General features: G+C 43.6%; 1 protein-coding gene across 8 annotated transcripts in view; it reads right to left on the bottom strand.

Moving 5' to 3' along the window:
- Window positions 1–18,297, bottom strand: part of rad17 (RAD17 checkpoint clamp loader component) — a 99,940-nt gene that overhangs the window by 22,610 nt on the left and 59,033 nt on the right. For 4 of the 8 annotated variants that reach the window (XM_088376893.1, XM_088376897.1, XM_088376899.1 and 1 more), the window contains 7 exons: window positions 18,086–18,152; window positions 17,113–17,184; window positions 16,935–17,046; window positions 15,262–15,456; window positions 6,633–6,736; window positions 6,408–6,554; window positions 5,901–6,080 (listed from right to left, as the gene is read on the bottom strand). In XM_088376893.1, coding sequence (XP_088233019.1) covers window positions 5,901–6,080; window positions 6,408–6,554; window positions 6,633–6,736; window positions 15,262–15,456; window positions 16,935–17,046; window positions 17,113–17,184; window positions 18,086–18,152 — 877 coding nt within the window. The remainder of the gene's footprint in view (window positions 1–5,900; window positions 6,081–6,407; window positions 6,555–6,632; window positions 6,737–15,261; window positions 15,457–16,934; window positions 17,047–17,112; window positions 17,185–18,085; window positions 18,153–18,297) is intronic. The other 4 variants (XM_088376898.1, XM_088376901.1, XM_088376895.1 and 1 more) reach the window with 3 other exon arrangements.

Raw genomic sequence — 18,297 nt, 5'->3', positions numbered from 1 at the left:
TGCCCCCTAGGAAATTCTGGTTCTAGTAGCTCACACAGAAATGTTATGTGTTAATCAAGGAATGACCAGTTTGACACCGGACGGCGTTACAGAGCGCTGCATGCCAAAACCAGCAGACACAGACACAGCTTCTTGCCCCAGGCTGTCGCTCTGATGAACTCACACCACTCAGAGTCTCAGAGAAATTACTGTGCAATCACATCCTGCTCTCAACGCTTTACCTTTGGATTGTCTATATTATGTGTAATATGTGCATATCCATTGCAACCTGGTCATCCTGGAAGAGGGATCCTCCCATCTGTGGTCTCAAGGTTTCTCATTTCCCCTAGTAGGAGTTTTGAGTTTTTCCTTGCCCTTCTGGTAGTTTAAGATCAGGGGATGTTGAGAATGATTGTAAATTTTTGCACATGTCGTCCTGAATGTTGTTATCTACCTAAATATTGTACAGAGGCTGAGATTTACCAGAGTCAAATTCCTTGTTTGGCATGCTCAAACTTGGCAAATAAAAAAAGATTGAGATTTCGATTGTATACACAATTTGGTCATGTCTACATGAAAAGGACCGAGTCAGTGTTCATCTAACAGTGTTTCATATTTTATACAGCTTATTAGCCACACAACCATCTTCAGTTTGCCATGTTTCATTTATATATAACACAGTAACACAGTAGAGGTTTCAAATCAGAGGCCGGGATCTGACACTCAGAAATTACATCACTCAAGACCTGTTTAGCCGCGCTATCTGCCTAGTCCTACATGGCCAAGAACCCAACAAAAAAACACAATGTTCGAATTCATGTAAGCCAAATGATCCACGTATTTCCACAATAAGCGGGTGATCATCTTTAGAAACTCCAGGGCTTGAAGGCATGACTTAAGAGTCCGTACAGATCAGATCAGTTCATTGATTTCCTCTATGTACTCAACACTTAAAAGCAAGGCTTTAGCTTCTGTTGTAAGAGTAGAACAGTGTAGGAATACGCAGGCCACACTGAGTGGAATTCACTACCATTGCTGAGTGAGGACACAGAATCCTCAACGTTTGATCTGTCAGTATAAATGGGAGTATGTAAAGGAAAACGTTGTCGTATATCAAAAAAGGCACCCTGGTAATCATTTGGATGAGCGATTGTTTTTTGCTTTTGGATTAGAGCCATTACAATTACAGGTCGTCTTAAAGTCCAAGGGGGAGTCGGGCAGACGTGCAGATCGCAGACTGTCCAATGATCAATGTTCCAGTCCTCCAGAAAAGGTTTCATGTTAAGACCAAACGGTCTGATGGACCTGGGTCTAGCTTCATGAAATTCCAAAAACTGGGGGTTAAAGATCAGGATATCCTTTTTTTGCTTTGAGCTAGATCGCATATTGCAGAGCAAGTTTAAGGAGTCGTAACTGAAGGAGGGGGTTGGGGGGTGGGGGTGGGGGGTCACATCCTCACGGGTGCCCTGTGAGAATATGTTCCCCCCATTTAAAACAGTGTATATGTAAATAAATAATTTGTGCACCGATAACTTTACAATATTGGATGTTAAATGAATAAATAAAAAAATAGATAATAATGTTTTCCTTACTTGTGTTTTGTTTGTGGGGAAGCTACACATGACGAACAACAGATGGGTAATTATGTCAGGTCTTGTTAACTAATGCATGTGATGATTAAGAAATATATTGAATTACACATTCGTTGTAAATTATTGTAAATGTGCTGCACTCCATCTTGTATGTGTTGGGGAGCCTCCAACCGAAGGCTCCTTTCTGTGTACATGTACAGAAATTAAATGATAAATATTTGAAGCTTGCTTGAAGACCATTTTGCTTTTTTTATTTCTTAATAAATAAGATAACAAAGTTGTTTGACAAAATAAGGCCCACGAAATTGATAAAATGCAGTAATAACGGTATTACTGCACAAATCATCAGAAAAAAAAAAGTTGGAGTCCAGCACTCACCATTCTCAAAATAAGGGGGGGGGGACATATCCTCACGGGGCCGCTGTGAGGATGTGTTCCCCCCTGTAATTTAGCCTACGAGTGAGGGAACTTGTTCAAATTTGCCACACTACCTGAACAGACCCCCAGGAAGACAGAAAAAAAAAAACTGTTGGAGTCCAGCACTCACCGTTCTCAAAATAAGGGGGGGAGACATATCCTCACGGGGCCCCCGTGAGGATGTGTTCCCCCCTGTAATTTGGCCTAGGAATGAGGGATTCTGTTCAAATTTGCCACACAACCTGAACAGACCCCCAGGAAGATCGAAAAAAAGCCAGTCAATGTCCAGGACTCACCGTTCTCAAAATGGGAGGGGGGCACAAATTCTCACGGCTTGACATTTTTTATAGAGTTCCTGTTACAATTTTTATCCTCCCTCCCCACCACCTGTCACTTTGCTTGGGACAAAAGGAGCCTTCGGAACTGAGATTTCTTCTCAATTATTCATTCAAATCAATTCACTCAAATCATTTTCGTTATGAAAGATTTGATCACAAAACATGTGTGGCTTTTTCTTAAATGAACACGTTTGACATTGCAATAGTGTCAGCTTTTAATTATATTGCGCTGTCATTTTAAAGCAAATTAATAAATACAACAATATTAATTTACTTTGAAAATACCTGAGTAATAAAATGGATGGATGAATGATGATCACAATTAAGTATAAAGTCTCCTTTGTAATATATACTCCTTGTAGCATGTAACAGTACCCAAAAGGAGGAATTTCTTTGCATCAAGGTTTATGCAAAGAGCTCAGGTAATGATATCGTTGCCTTTTGGTGAAATGAATGACTGTTCCGTCTGTACGACTGGTCTTTGAATGCACCCCGCTTCAGCGGCAGAACGCGGATGCACTTAAAGACATCAAATGAGAATAATCCTTTTTAAAAATTAAAATTGACTGACACAAACGTGAGTTTCTACATGTTTTTATTGAAAACAACATAGTGCTGACGCCGTACGGCATCGGTTTTTCGCTTTCCAATTACCTTTTCCCTAAATAAACCCTGGTAGAAGCTGCATTTGGTCGTCCTGCTCCATTCCGATCCTGACAGAAAGTTGCAGCCCTACATTTCTACAAAAGAATCATTAGGAACTTTTTCTTTTTTTTAAAAGTGATTTTAAGACTTATTGTGTATATTTCAAAACTCAGTACTATGTGGTACAAATAAATTCAAATAACATTGCTGGTATCAATATAACTTTATCAATCAGTTTTTGACCTCCAGCTCCTGGTTATTGCTGAAGCTGTGAGCCATTAATTTCCATATTTCCATATTAATTATCGTAATTTTCGGACTATAAGTCACGTTTTTTTTCATAGTTTGGGTGGGGGGGCCACTTATACTGAGGAGCGACTTATATGTGAATTTTTTTCACAAATTTTCAAAATTCTAAAAAAAAAAAAAAAGTTGAACCGCGATGTAGCAAGGGATTACTGTACTTTGAATTTCAAGTGACGTCAGTGGCGCGGCGCGGCGCGGCGCGACGGTTGTTTACGTAAAGGACAAAGATTCGATCACGGGATGACGAAGGGCCCCGCGTACTATCGGCATCATTAGCGGCTTTGTTTGTAAGTGACACTGAGGACGAAGAGTTTGAAGGATTTAATGATTTGGAGTGACACAGAAGGTTTGAAAAACTATTATGGCTTTTACGCACGCCCGGTCCTACTCTACGGAGCTTTCTTTCACCTCCGTGGACTGAAGTTGGGGGCCGGCGCTTGGCCGGGTGGCTGTCCAGGGACGGTGGATGAGGCTCGGACATGGCTTTTACGCACCCCCGGTCCTACTCTACGGAGCTCTCTTTCACCTCCGTTGATGGAAGTCGGGGGCCGGCGCTCGGCCGGGTGGCTGTCCGGGGATGGTGGCTGGGGCTCAGACATGGGTTTTACGCACGCCCGGTCCTATTCTATGGAGCTCTATTCCACCTCCGTGGCTGGAAGTGCCACCTCCGGGGATGGAAGTCGACGCCGGTGCTTGGGGCCGTGTGGTGGTGAACTATTTATGTTATAGTTATTTGATATATTTTATTTCGTATAGCAACTTGTATATGTTTTTATCGTTACAGTTCAGTATTTGTTCTTAACTAGTTGCTCGCTGCCCTCATACTGTTTATGACCAAGTTTAAAACTGTACTGTGCACTTAAGCACTTATTTTGGGCATTCCTGACTCCATTTTATAATGGCAATTAGCCTTAACTTCTCATGAAAGCATTACGGCAATAAAATGTTTTTTTATTCTTTTTAACCAAATTGTTGCTGGCTGTGTAACCTGCCCACAGTAGAACCGGGGAGCTTGTAGGATTAGAGTGCTTAAAAAAAGAAAAAAAAAAAACACGGCTTTGACAATGACAAAATTCTGCTTAGATTTTGATAGCAAATCATTGTAGACACAATGTGTACACACTTAAGCAAGACAAACATTTAGGGGGAGTCTTTTCCAAAAATGGCTTACTCTGGAAAGTGCTTTAAAACCTAATAATCTCTCAAATTTACTTGGTTTGTTTGTGTATAATGTTGCATCAGTGCAGTTTTGTGCCCCCTGAAATCATCATCATAGTACCGTATTTTCACGACCATCAAGTGCTTCGGGTTAAAAGGCACAGACTAAATTACGGTGTCTATTTTGTATTTAATCCACACATAGGGCGCACCACATTATAGGGCGCATGCATGCCATGATTTACGGTAAACAAAATAAAATAAAAAAGTCACAGGAGCAAGAAAGTGGGTTCGGTTGTTCTTTATTCTACTGTTTAACCATGTACTCTACTGTACTCACATTATTGTTAATCGATATTCATACGCAAATTCGTCCAAGTCCTCATCTTCTGTATACAAATTAAACAGTTGGGCAAGTTCGACATCTGACATGCCAATTTCCCTCGTCATTGTCTCCTCGTTGTTACGTTGCTCTTCGGCAATGATTCCGGCTTTCCAGGAAGCTTGAATTGTGCCTCGTAAGCAAGTCTCTTTGTCTATGCCGTTTTAGAGGGTCCTAATGCTGTTTTCTTTGCACAAACGATCGTATTTATTTATCAATGGCGGCGGAGATACGTACTCTACGTGTTACATGAAGTCCTCTGATTGGTTTACCGCCCCGATCTACCTAAAACGTAATGTCCTCTGATTGGTTCATCGGGTCTATATATTACGCCTGTTTATTACATCTCTGTGTGGCAGAAGCCACACAAAACAACTTTACAGACTTGCACAAACGTTAGTATTTATTTATCAATAGCGACGGAGGTACGTACTTTGCACGGACGATAGTATTATTTACCAATGGCGGCGAAGGTACGTACTCATCTACGTGTTACGTCTAATTTTTCTTTTGTCCCGATCTACGTGCGCAAAACAGAATGTCCTCTGATTGGCTCATCGGGTCTTGATATTACACTTGTATATTACAGAAGCCACACAAAACAACTTTACAGATTTTTTAATTTGGTCCACACAAAAGGTGTACCTTATTAAAAGGTGCACCTTCGTTTTTTGAGAAAATTAAAGGCTTTTATGTGCCCCTTACAGTCGTGAAAATACGGTATATAGCAGTGGTTCTTAACCTGGATTCGATCGAACCCTAAGCGTTTGGTGAGTCAGTCTCAGGGGTTTGGGAGAGCCTCTTCTCTTGTTTGGAGTTCATGCATTGTGTTGGTTTTGTTCTTTGAACAATGGATTGTTCATGCACAGCTCATTTTGTGCACCAGTGAAAACATTGATGTCTTGAATTTTTATTTTTTCACCAAAGAGGGGTTCGGTGAATGCGCATATGAAACTGGTGGGGTTTGGTACCTCCAACAAGGTTAAGAACCACCGGTATATAGTCATGAGCCCACTAAGAAGTATTTACAAGTATTACATATGTACACAGTACAGTCAACAACAATTGATGCTAAAGTCCTACCTTCTTGTTGACGAGCAACCAGTTGGGTTTGTGAAGTGGTCTGAAGCCAACAGCTACTTGTTGAGAGTTGGTGTGAAGAAGTCCTCTGGTGGCCACTGCAGACGCGTATTTGTCCAGAGTATTACTACTCTGAGGACAGAACAGTGCAAGAATAAAGCAGATACATATACAAAGTCTTAGCTTAAAGGGAAGGGGAAGGGGAAGGGGAAGGGGAAAGGGAAAGGGAGAGGAGAGGAGAGGAGAGGAGAGGAGAGGAGAGGAGAGGAGAGGAGAGGAGAGGAGAGGAGAGGAGAGGAGAGAATCAGCTTTATTGGCCAAGTTCGTGCATGCCAAACAAGGAATTTGACTCCGGTTGATCTCATTCTCTGTACAATATTTAAGTGAGAGGAGAGGAATTCACCAAGCATTGGCTTGTTCACCTACTCATATGGAATGTGAGCTGGGGTTAGACCGTCATGAGACAGGTTAGTTTTACCCTACTGATAATAGAGAGAAAGGAGAGCTAACCATCCAATCTGATGTGAGGAGGTCAGCATCTGACATATACTCGCTCGCTTTGTGGACGTCTTCCATCTCAGAGAAGAAGTCCAGGTAATTCTGATGAAGGTACAGGTTGAAGAATTCCCCTGACACATACGAACGTTCTATAACACTCTGTGAGACGGTAAGCAGAAGAGATCATTTCAAAAAGTTAATAAACGTTGTTAATGTCTATGTTCAAAATGCGTGTACCTCAGGATCCACCAGTAATGACTCTCTATGGTGTAGAGAAAGATGTGATGGTAACCCAAGTCCAAAGGCACTTTCAGATGTTTTAACACACTCAGGAGCCACCCCTAGATTTATACAGTATAAGATATTTGTCTTTTGGGTTATATAACATTTATCATTTGGATTCCCCACATTCAGTTTGCTTAACGCAAATTCAAGAGAAACAAGGTGTACAAATTTAGTACTTTCACTTATTGATCACAATGCAAGACTGCTTCAATTACAATGGCAAATGGCAGGGACATCAGAGATGCAACTATTTGTCTTCAAGGAATTAAAAAATACATTACCCCATCCTATTTTGTAAATTAAGCAATTACCAGAATGTGAGAAGACTGGGGAAGGTGCATTATGTATATAATATATAAATGGAGACATTTCATAAATGCTTCTTAATGAAGCATTCTCGGTTCCATCCGTCCGTCCGTCCGCCCTGGAAGTTGTCCAGGAGGCATCATAATCAAATGTCCAAGCCACCTCACCTGGCTCCTCTCAACACAGAGGAGTAGCAGCTCAACTCCGAGTCCCTCCCGGATAACCGAGCATCTCACCATATCTCTAAGGGAGAGCTTGAACACCCTGTGGAGAAAACTAATTTTGGCCACATGTATCCCTAGGATCTTGTTCTTTTGCTCAGGACCAATAGCTCGTGACCATAAGTGAGTAGGAATGTAGATCGGCCGGCAAATCAAGAGCTTTTCGCCTCAGCTCTTTCTTCACCACAGAGTTCACTTTACATCGGACGCTACACTTATCCGCCCGTCGATCTCATGCTCTGTCCTGCTCTTACACTCATGAACAAGACCTTAGATACTTTAACTCCTCCACTAGGGGCAAGAACGCCTTGGCTACACCTAGAAATTCTGTTTAAAAAAGTTATGAACAGAATGGGTGACAAAAGGCAACGCTCACTGGGAACGACTTACTGCTGGCAATGCATACCAAACTCTGGCACTGGTGATACAGGGAAAGAACCACGATCACAGAGCCAGACCAACTTCCTCATTCACCGCATGAGCAACATGGGAGTTAAGTATCTTCCTCAAAGATATTTAAACATGGTTACAATATCATGCAGCCCCAATTGTACTCTTCTTTTTTCAATAAATCTAATACAAGCATTTGTAAGCCCTATAAATGATGTCCCATCAAAGATGTTTGTGGTAGCAGGGCATGTTTTTATGTCTGCGTACTGATGCAACAAGCAAACAATTTTTATTCACAATCACAATTAACAGTGGTGCAGTATATTTAGACCAGGGGTGACCAACACGGTGCTCGCCCGTGAGGACCGCATGAGTGGCCGCAGGACTGTTATAAAATTAGCTCAAATAGCGGCACTTGTCAGTGACCTGCATCTATTTATTTTACAGTCAAACCTCGGTTTTCGAACGTCCTGGTTCTCAAACAAATCGGAATTCGAACAAAAAATTCGAGATTTTTTTGCTTCGGATGTCGAACAAAATTCGGAGGTCGAACCTTGCGAGATGAGCCGGTAGGACCCGAGAAAACCCGACCGCGCGGCCTGGATGCCAACTGACTCCGTTATTGTATTTTTGTTACTTTGAGGTTTGTATTAACCCCTAATCATGCCTCCAAAGAAAGCAAGAGGGAGCAGTAAAGTAAAGGGAAATGTGCTTTCGGCAGTTTGCAAACATATTTTATTGAGGCTGCGTTAGACTTATATATAATCACATCAATATAATTTCCAGTAGTGGCTGTGCTTGTGTGGTCGCATGGTGGGTGGTAAGGAAATGTGCAGGCAACTGCACGGAGTTGTTTTCTTCGAAGTGTTGTGCAAGAGGATTTATCATCGGCCCGGCAAGAACAGGGAGGGCACCTGACTGAACATCTCAAGGTCAGTGAGAAACGAAAATAACACCCCGTCCTGGTGGTCGGGCTTCGCGGGGAAAACCCAACCGCCAGACAGCTGAGGCCGGACAGCTGCACTCACCGATAACACCCAGTGGGGAGGAGACGGCCATCGACCAATCATCACACAATGTCTTACATGTTTGAATGTTTATATTGTGTTTCTTCATAACTGGGCAACCCGAAAGAATGTGTTGTCTCTTGATGGTCACAAGAACACACGAGTTTTGGTGTAAGGGACCTGGGACCCAAGCGCCTGTATTAGCTTGCTTTGTCAGGAATAAACAATTGGTGAATTCGGTCTGATTGATCAACTGGTCTTCTCTTTTACAGAACGAACTCGCAAAATTGTTAGGTGTGCAAGTGTGCACTAAAACAGTTAAGTGTTGGTTGTAATTTGGAGTCAGATCAATAACTAGAATCCGTAGCCTAACAATTTCTTGGTGACCCTGACGTGATGTCAAGAGACGGGTAATTGACAACTCGTGGTCTGTATCCAGGACACCGGACAGTTGTCAGGGACACTGTCTCCCGGTCGGCGAACCATTGTGATACGCGCTGTCACACAACGCTGAGCTGGTATGATGTCTCCTCAGCCCTGAGCGCTCACCACTGATAAGGTAAGCAGAATACCTGTTACTAGAAGTCGAAATTCTGCAAATTGAAAGAGGAAATTTCAGAGGAGACTGTCGTTCAGATCAAATAAGGTGTGCAAGAAGTTAAGATACATACGGTGGATAAGTTTGGAACTTACGTGTGTAACGTGTACGGTAAAGTCAGGGACTTACTCATACTAAGGGATAGGTCAGGGACCTAGTGCTTCGTCGTGGCGGACAAGGGTGCGGTGACGATCGTTTTCAAATAGGCAGGGTGTTTTTGAGATCCCCTGAGGAGAAGTGAGGCCTCCTCACAAAGTATCCGGTGGTAACAGTTCCTCCTGTGAGAGATCAGACCGCTAAAATATCCAAAATGAGCAGCCAAATTGGGGGGAGTGTGTGTGATGAGAGGAATGAATGGAGTGAGATTGAAGGAATGTATGCTGATGTGGAAGCGCAAATCGTGAGTGGCATTGACCGAAAGAAAGTGGCAAAGAAGCTACATGAGAGATGGAGTTGAATCCCTTTGTGTGTTCTGTGTTCGTGCGTAATCTCTGTAAAGTTTGTGTCAGTCTGTCGTCGTTCGTCTGAGCTCTGTGTGCGCGCTTTGTGTATTGGCGTGCGTGCGTGCGGATGCGTGTGTGCGTATGTGCGATTGTGTGCGCACTCGGTGTGTGCGTTTATGTGCACACCCTGTGTGGATGCGGGCGTGTGAGGAGGAAGACGGCATGGATCAGAGAATGTTCAAGAAAGGAGGGGGCCCGGTGGGCTCCAAGGCGTGGAATGGCGCTATACCGGCGGGGGTGGGGGCCAGCGGGACGCGCGGGCCTGGCCAGACCGTGGCGTCAACATTGATACGCTAACCCCCCCTCGTCCAGGGGCGCTGTGCCGAGGAGTCCGCAAAGGCGGGGCTGGGTCCCCTTGGGAGAGGTCAATGTCGAGGAGAACTGAGGCAAGACGAGGGGAGATCAAATGTTGATGAGCAAAGGGTGCATGACCAACAGCAAATGTGCATGATGGAAACTGAAACATCACTGGCACTAATGTTTAACAGTTTGCAAATAGGCGAGAGAGGAGCATGCTTGCAATACTCATTAAAATACTAATGTATGTGTACCAGTGGGCCTTAGGAAAACAGTTGGGCTGTGGCAGCAGTGATTTATGGCAGATAGAAAGAGGGAGTGAGAGAAGAAAGGGGTGGCTAACTCGTAAATAATGAGGAGATATTGGGAGTAATCTGTTGGTCCTTTCTTTAAGACCCTTTAAATGGCTTCCTGATGTAGATAGGTGAGCAACACGAGAGATTTAAAGGTTCAAAAGAAAGACAGTTAAAAAAAAATAACATTTTTGATTTGGACAAATGCAGGCTAACAGGAGCATGAGAAAGAAGAGCTGAGAAGCGGGATCCAGTTTGATCGGGGAGATTAAAAATTCACAGCACCATATTCTAAGTCACATTTTTGAGCAAGCATGACACAGGTAATAACGTTTGAGAGGTCAAGACATAGATCAGGGCTAGATGTGGAACGCAGACCTCGATGAGTTAATTTTGAATAATGATACTGAAGACACAATGTACTGTCCCATTAAATTGGAACTATAGACGAAACGTAGCTCGAAAATAGGATGAGTTGCAGGACTTACAATATAAAGACGAGATGGCTGTTACTAGGAGAATTTGACATTTGGTAAACAAACGTTACTAGTGAATTGATGGCATCCAGCTACATTTGGAAATAGTCTTACAAGTTTGATGTCCCAGTCTGTCACTCTCAGTGCCAGGATCCCTGAAACTCGATCCCGAGACTCCGCCTGCAGCCGTGGGCGACTACAAAGCGGTGCCTGGCTTCGAGGCACCTTTGACCTTTGGCAAGGACAAAGAAAGACTGTTGTTGTGCTTGGAGGGGGCAAGTACACCCCGGAGGAAAGACAACATCCTCGGGGACAAGAAAAGACAGTGAGAAGCGGAGGAACTCACAATGATGAAAATGGACTCATTTGAACAATGGACTCATTCGAGAGTGATGGATGGGTTGGCTCTGAAGCAACAACAAAAGAACACCAACTTGAGTGTGAAGTGCTGCAAAAGAAGTGTCCGACGGACAAATCGCACTCCTTGCTGTGGCGTTACTAAACTGGGTGGAGCTTGGGTCAAGGTGAACAGGAGCTTCATTGTGCACTGACTTTCACGGAACTGAGGAGATTTGATAAAAACATTGAATAATGCGTAGAGCTACAGAGAAAAGCATCATAGATTGAACAGATTTGGATAAAACAAATAGGCTAAAACGGTAAGAAACAAGAGCGAGATCTGATATTTTGGCTCGTCAGGCTTAAGAAGTAGAAGTCGAGTTAGATACATTTTAGAATAAGACATTTGGACTAAAGTGGATTCAGTCAAGAGGAAGCAAGGACGCTCAATGTACCTACTCAATACGATAGAACTTTGTTGCACCATAGTGGAGGTTGGGTGGTCAGAAAGTTGGATACGTTAAATTTTTGACTTTCACACAATCATGCATAGGAGTCGCACAAGGCCACAGGTAACAAGATAATGATGGCGATAGGGCTAAATTTCAACTGCACCGACATGGCAACGTAGAAGCGAGAGAGCTGAGTAAGGGATTATATGCTAAACAGTCCGCTATAGAGTTACCAATAAGAGATTCTATCAAAAGAAGTACTAAGAGGTGGATGTGAAGATAACAGGAGGACGTGGATATTCAGAGGTTTGATAAGGGCAAACTCCATTGTCAAAGATAGGATTAGAGCGAGTAGGAACGGGGGCATTTTGGCATTTTAACAGGGATTGACAGCAAGGGAGATTGAAGATAGAAGATCTGGACAGCAATGACGTAAATTACATTAAAAACTGCTCATTCGAGGGAGAAGGCTTGGTGCTACCTGTGTGGAGCTGCAGCTTTGCAGAGGGGGGCAGACCGCGCGAGCGAGTGGATGAAAGGAGTGGGAATAGGCGACGACTTAAGGAAGCAGGGAGAGGTGCTTGATGTTGTGACAGGCAGGATTTTTAGGAAGAAAAAAAAGGGGGGTGTGAGACTCGCCAAGAGGGGCAATAAAGAGAAGCAGACTGAAAAACATATTTGAGCTAGACAACAGGAAAAAGGGGGAGAGCCAAGTGATAACGTAAAAAGCCAGAAGGAATAGTCTGACCCATCTTTATTGAATTTAATTAGGATAAGTAATAGAGATCGAGTTTGTGGGAGCAATCTGAGGTTATGAAGGCTCCCCCAAAACGCGGGTCCCACAGTTAGCCCCTCAGATTGACATATATGACAATTTGCGATGAATCTGACAGGCGAGTTTATGGAAAATTGAATTGGAAATGTTGACAAGTATGTCCGAATGTGAAGAGTTACTATTAGGAGTCAATGTTTGCCTGCACACTAACATACTAACTTTGCTTAGTGTGGGAGGAGAGCTGAGTGATGCAGACGGATGAGTGTGTCTATGAGTGTGTGGATGGGTGCGTGCGCATGTGATCGTCTATGACTGTGTGTGCGCAGTATAATTGGCTAGGTAGGTCTGAAGTTGGGGTGATGTGTTTGCAATTGAGGATAAAATTCCTCTCACCTGAAGGGGTGGTACAGATTGGAGGGACTGGAACTGGTAAGTCATGAGTTCTGACCGGAACCATGGTTCAATGATCAATCAGGGGCACCATCGACAACAAAACGGTGCGATGGAGAAAGCCCATTTTTGATAACCATGTGACTCAACAAAATATGACATATTTAAAGTTAAAGGGAACCGGCATAAGTATTGGGACAATGGATCCCACATGGTGCTAATTAAATTTGTCACTGAATATAACCTCTCCTCTCTCTCATGCAGACATCTGGTTATGGTGTGGTGATAACAAATTATATGATCGCTTGCCGGAGAATGCATCAGCTATCTGTGCCCTCGTGTCTTTGATAATGCCTGTGGTGGTTGTCCCCATTGAAATACAGAATCTCAATTGGAACATGGAGTCCCCACTGGCGGGCTCCTGAAGCGAGCCAAAAGAGACGTTTTGCCCCCATGGTTGAGTGACAACGATCCAACATACATATATTGACACTATAGGAGTGCCCCGGGGTGTGCCAGATAAGTATAAACTCGTTAATCAAGTGTCCTCGGGATTCGAAAGTATCTTCCTATGGATCACCCCCAATAAAAATGTAGACCGTATAAATTACGTTCATTACAATGTCCAACGACTGGGTAACTATACAGCTGAATCATTTGTAGTAGTTCATGAACAATTGGCTGCAACGTCGTCGATGGCGTTCCAAAATAGAATTGCGTTGGACATGCGATTGGCTAAGGAGCATGGTGTGTGTGGAATGTTTGATGATGCATGTGTTACTTTCATCCCAAACAACACGGCACCAGGGGGCCGACTGACCAGGGCATTGGAAGGACTAAGGACACTGAACAAAAAGATGAAAGCTCATTCAGGCGTACGCACCTGGTGATTGGATGAAAATGTTCGGAGGCTGGAAAAGGCCTCATCATGTGTGTGCTTGTTGCTGTGGCTATTTTTACTGCAATAATGATTTTATGCGGTTGTTGTTGTATTCCACGTATGAGATCACGCACTGTCCGGTTGATCGAGAAAACCGTTGGCCCGTTGCCACCGAATGGCCAATATACCCTGGTGACTCAACATGAGCCGCGGGGGGAAGAAAGGACCGACAGACAGCGTGCTGGTCGCTGCTTGCAAGAGTAACGGGTGATGACCTCATAAATGAGGTCATGAGAGGGAATAATGGGAAATGTGCTTTCGGCAGTTTGCAAACATATTTTATTGAGGCTGCGTTTGACTTATATATAATCACATCAATATAATTTCCGGTAGTGGCTGTGCTTGTGTGGTCGCATGGTGGGTGGTAAGGAAATGTGCAGGCAACTGCACGAAGTTGTTTTCTTCGGAGTGTTGTGCAACAGGATTTATCATCAACAGGGAGGGCACCTGACGAGAACATCTCAAGGTCGGTGAGAAACGAGAATAACACCGTCCTGGTGGTCGGGCTTCGCGGGGAAAACCCAACCGCCAGACAGCTGAGACGGCCATCGACCAATCATCACACAATGTTTTACATGTTTGAATATTCATATTGTGTTTCTTTATAACTGGGCAACGCGGAAGAATGTGTTGTCTCTTGATGGTCACAAGAACACACGAGTTTTGGTGTGAGGGACCTGGGACCCAGGCGCCTGTATTAGCTTGCTTTGTCAGGAATAAACAATTGGTGAATTCGGTCTGATTGATCAACTGGTCTTCTCTTTGACAGAACGAACTCACAAAATTGTTAAGTGCGCAAGTGTGTGCTAAAACAGTTAAGTGTTGGTCGTAATTTGGAGTCAGATCAATAACTAGAATCCGTAGCCTAACAAAAGCCATCCTAAAACACAAAGACGCTCTTAAAGCAATGCGACAGTGAGCGCCCGGCGCGCTGCGGTTGCGCGATCGGACCAAATTAAGCTCCCTGCACACTGAGGTCCACTTACATTTTGGAAAGTACATCAGGACTTTAAATATATTTTCTAAATTTTAGTGACGGCTCTGTCACAACAATGCGACTAGTGCGGTGCAGTTGGACGGTCGGCGGTGCACTGCAGTCGCGCGATCGGAAAAATATGCGCAAATGAAAAAATGCTTAAAAAAGGCAGGGTTTTTTTGTCTTGAAACGATTTAAAAAAAAATCCATTACTTGCAATGGGAAAAATAGGTTTGGAATTCGACTGATTCGCTTCTCGAACCGCCTTTTGGAATGGATTGTGGTCAAAAAACAAGGTTTGACTGTATTTTTGCTATTCTTGTTAAAATCACACTTACATGTGAACTGGAAATGACAATAATAACACATAGTGAAAGCCAAATTGAGCAAATTGGCTATTTCAGACGTATGTGTCAAACTGGTAGCCCTTTGCCTTCATCAGTACCCAGGAAGTAACTCTCGGTTTAAGAAAGGTTGGTGACCCCTGATTTAGACGGTAATTATTTATTTGTTTTGAAAATAAAGTATGATGCCGAAATTGAAGGGTGAATTATAAATGACAGATGATTCACTTGTCTGTGATAAAAGAACCAGTAAAATAAATGACAAATAACTCACTTTTACAATGCAGAATCTTTCCCAGCGCTCTAAATAGGAACAAACCAGTGTCCCTCATTCCAACAGTTGGCTCGCCTTCCTGCCCCTTCGTTGGCTTGGTGTTCTTCCTTAATACTAAACTGGAGCCGGAGACTGCCTTACCCTGTGATATAAAAAGATTGTTCCTCCTCACCAGCCCCTTTTCCAGTGAATGGTCTGAAAAAAATAGTTCTTTGCAATGAATTGGTATTAAAGGACGGAAGCATAATTATTGTGCACTGTAATTTTTGGTCTATAAGTCGCATTTTTTTCAAAATTTGGGTGGGGGGGCGACTTATACAGAGGACCAACTTATATGTGAATTTTTTCACAAATTTTCAAAAAGAAAAAGTGAAACGGCAATAAACGAACCGCGAAGTAGCGAGGGATTACTGTAATTTGAATTTCAAGTGACGTCAGCGCGCGGCGGTTGTTTACATAAAGGACAAAGATTCTATCACGGGATGATGAAGGGCCCCACGTACTACCGGCATCATTAGCGGCTTTGTTTGTAAGTGACACAGAGGACGAAAAGTTTGAAGGATTTAATGATTTGGAGTGACACAGAAGGTTTGAAAAACTATTATGGCTTTTAAGCACGCCCGGTCCTACTCTACGGAGCTCTCTTTCACCTCCGTGGATGGAAGTCGAGGGCCGGCGCTCAGCCGGGTGGCTGTCCGTGGACGGTGGATGGGGCTCGGACATGGCTTTTACGCACGCGTGGTCCTACTCTACGGAGCTCTCTTTCACCTCCACGGATGGTAGTCGGGGGCCAGTGCTCGGCCGGGTGGCTGCCCAGGGACGGCGGATGGGGCTCGGACATGGGTTTTACGCACGCCCGGTCCTATTCTATGGAGCGCTCTTCCACCTCCGTGGCTGGAAGTGCCACCTCCGGGGATGGAAGTCCACGCCGCCACACGCCTGGAAGTCCACGCCGGTGATTGGGGCCGTGTGGCGGTTAACTATTTATGTTATAGTTATTTGATATATTTTATTTCGTGTAGCAACTTGTATATGTTTTTATCATTACAGTTCAGTAGTTGTTGGCTCGCTGAACTCTTGTTTCGTTAAATAAAGAGCCGTTTACCAAACGCGTCTTTCCTTGTACTTTGTTAACGCTACAATATAGTTATATCCTAGATCTGTGGAATAACGACGAGGCTGACGTCAGGGTGCACGCGCGGCGTTGTTGACAAAGGACGAGGAATTTGATCGATGGATTTAATGATTTGGAGTGACACAGATGGTTTGATAATATTATTGCTTATATAATTGTTATTTGATATATAATTTATAAATCGTTATATGGGCCTATGGAATATTTTGAAGCGCAAGCACCGTCAGCGGCGCGCAGCCGGCCGGCATTGTTAACATAAAGGACGATCAATGGATTTAATGAATTTGAGTGACACAGATGGTTTTATAAACGTGTTATTTATGTAATAGTTATTTGAACAACTCTGAATGTTATGTTTGGCCCGTTCTCAGCTCTTCGTTTGTGTTTATGTCACGTTAGCATACTTATCGTTTAGCTTGTTGTTGCTCGTTCATGTCTGTTCTTGGTGTTGGATTTTGTCGAATAAATTTCTCCCAAATTGCGACTTATACTCCGGAGCGACTTTTAGTCCGAAAAATACGGTAGATTTACCCCATACCTGGAACGGAGGCAAATTGCAGGCAGTTAATAGCACTGCGAATGTCTCCTGAACTTCCTGAGCAGATCATCTCCAACACTGTCTGATCTGGAACAATGACCCTTCCAATTCTCTGTGTACAGCCAAAAAGTAATTATAAAGTAACATCAAATTCAAAACAGCTGCAGTTGTTGATCACCTTTCTATCCTCATTGGATAATATATGAGTCAGAACCTTCATCATGGTAGTTGGAGCCACTGGATTAAAACTGGAAATAGAATGAAAGATATTGGTAATAAGATAATTATAAAGATAATGATACAGACAGTTAAATAAATTGAATTTAGACAAGAAGAAGCGATCAACATCTACTTTTGTTTTGGCAACGATGCTGGTGGAAGATGCCGGTCTGACCTGGCAGACCCAAAGGTACAGTGGAGGTTTGCTGGGAATGGCTGGCAGAATGTTAGAATTTCAACTCCCAACTTTGGCAGCGCTTGATCTACATCCCGGGGGAGACGGGGGACATTGAGTCTGAGTGATCGTGGTACGTACCACAGTCATTTAGGCGGCTAATAGCCGCTGTGGCCGTACAGTGGTTAGTTTCTGTCAAGCCGAAAATCCACAAACCCACTAGTGATGTGTTAAGTGATAATGATGCCGTCAAGCTGAAGGAGTCATTCAAACGGGACATTTCAGACTGTTTGTTTGAAATTGATGGGTAAAAAGAACTGTGTCAGGCTGTCAGCATCAAAGGGTCATATCATATTTGCCTATTAAACTGTCTTTGAAAAGTAGTTGGACTGTGATTATCAGCCAAAATTGCACACATGCTTAGCAGTTAACTGGTAGCTATTAGCTGCTAATGAATGAAATTAATGTATATAATGTGTGTGTGCGTGCGTGTGTGTGTGTGCGTGTGCGTGTGTCGGCATGGAGGTATGCATGTATGAATATATGTAAAGATGCAGATGCTTATTTGGGTCCAACCCAACTCCTGTCCAACGAAAAACAAGACAGTGAAATACGCCGAAACACACGCATGCACATGTGCGCGCGTGTACACACACACACACACACGCACACGCACACGCACACGCACGCATGTACTCACGCATGCACGCACACACACACGCACACATCAGTAGGTAAAACAGAAAACAACTGGACTTTCCCTGAAGAGACCAGAAGCTCGACACAGGGCATCCAAATGATGAATCCACCACCTGAGGAGCCGTCTGTGTCAGGACGGCACCATAAGCCGTGGCCAGAGTACATGCATCATTTGAAGTCGGGGATGTCGCGGGTCAAAGCCACGACCGTGGCCCATAACGGCTCCCGCAACAGAGGGCTCCCTCCAAGGAAACACTGAGGAAAGTCAAC

The sequence above is a fragment of the Syngnathus floridae genome, chromosome 5 (assembly GCF_059516105.1).
Source record: "Syngnathus floridae isolate MCC-2025c chromosome 5, RoL_Sflo_1.0, whole genome shotgun sequence".
In the NCBI taxonomy this organism is placed as follows: domain Eukaryota; kingdom Metazoa; phylum Chordata; class Actinopteri; order Syngnathiformes; family Syngnathidae; genus Syngnathus; species Syngnathus floridae.
The sequence above is the reverse complement of the archived record's forward strand: the minus strand, read 5'-3'. Positions and strand labels throughout refer to the sequence as shown.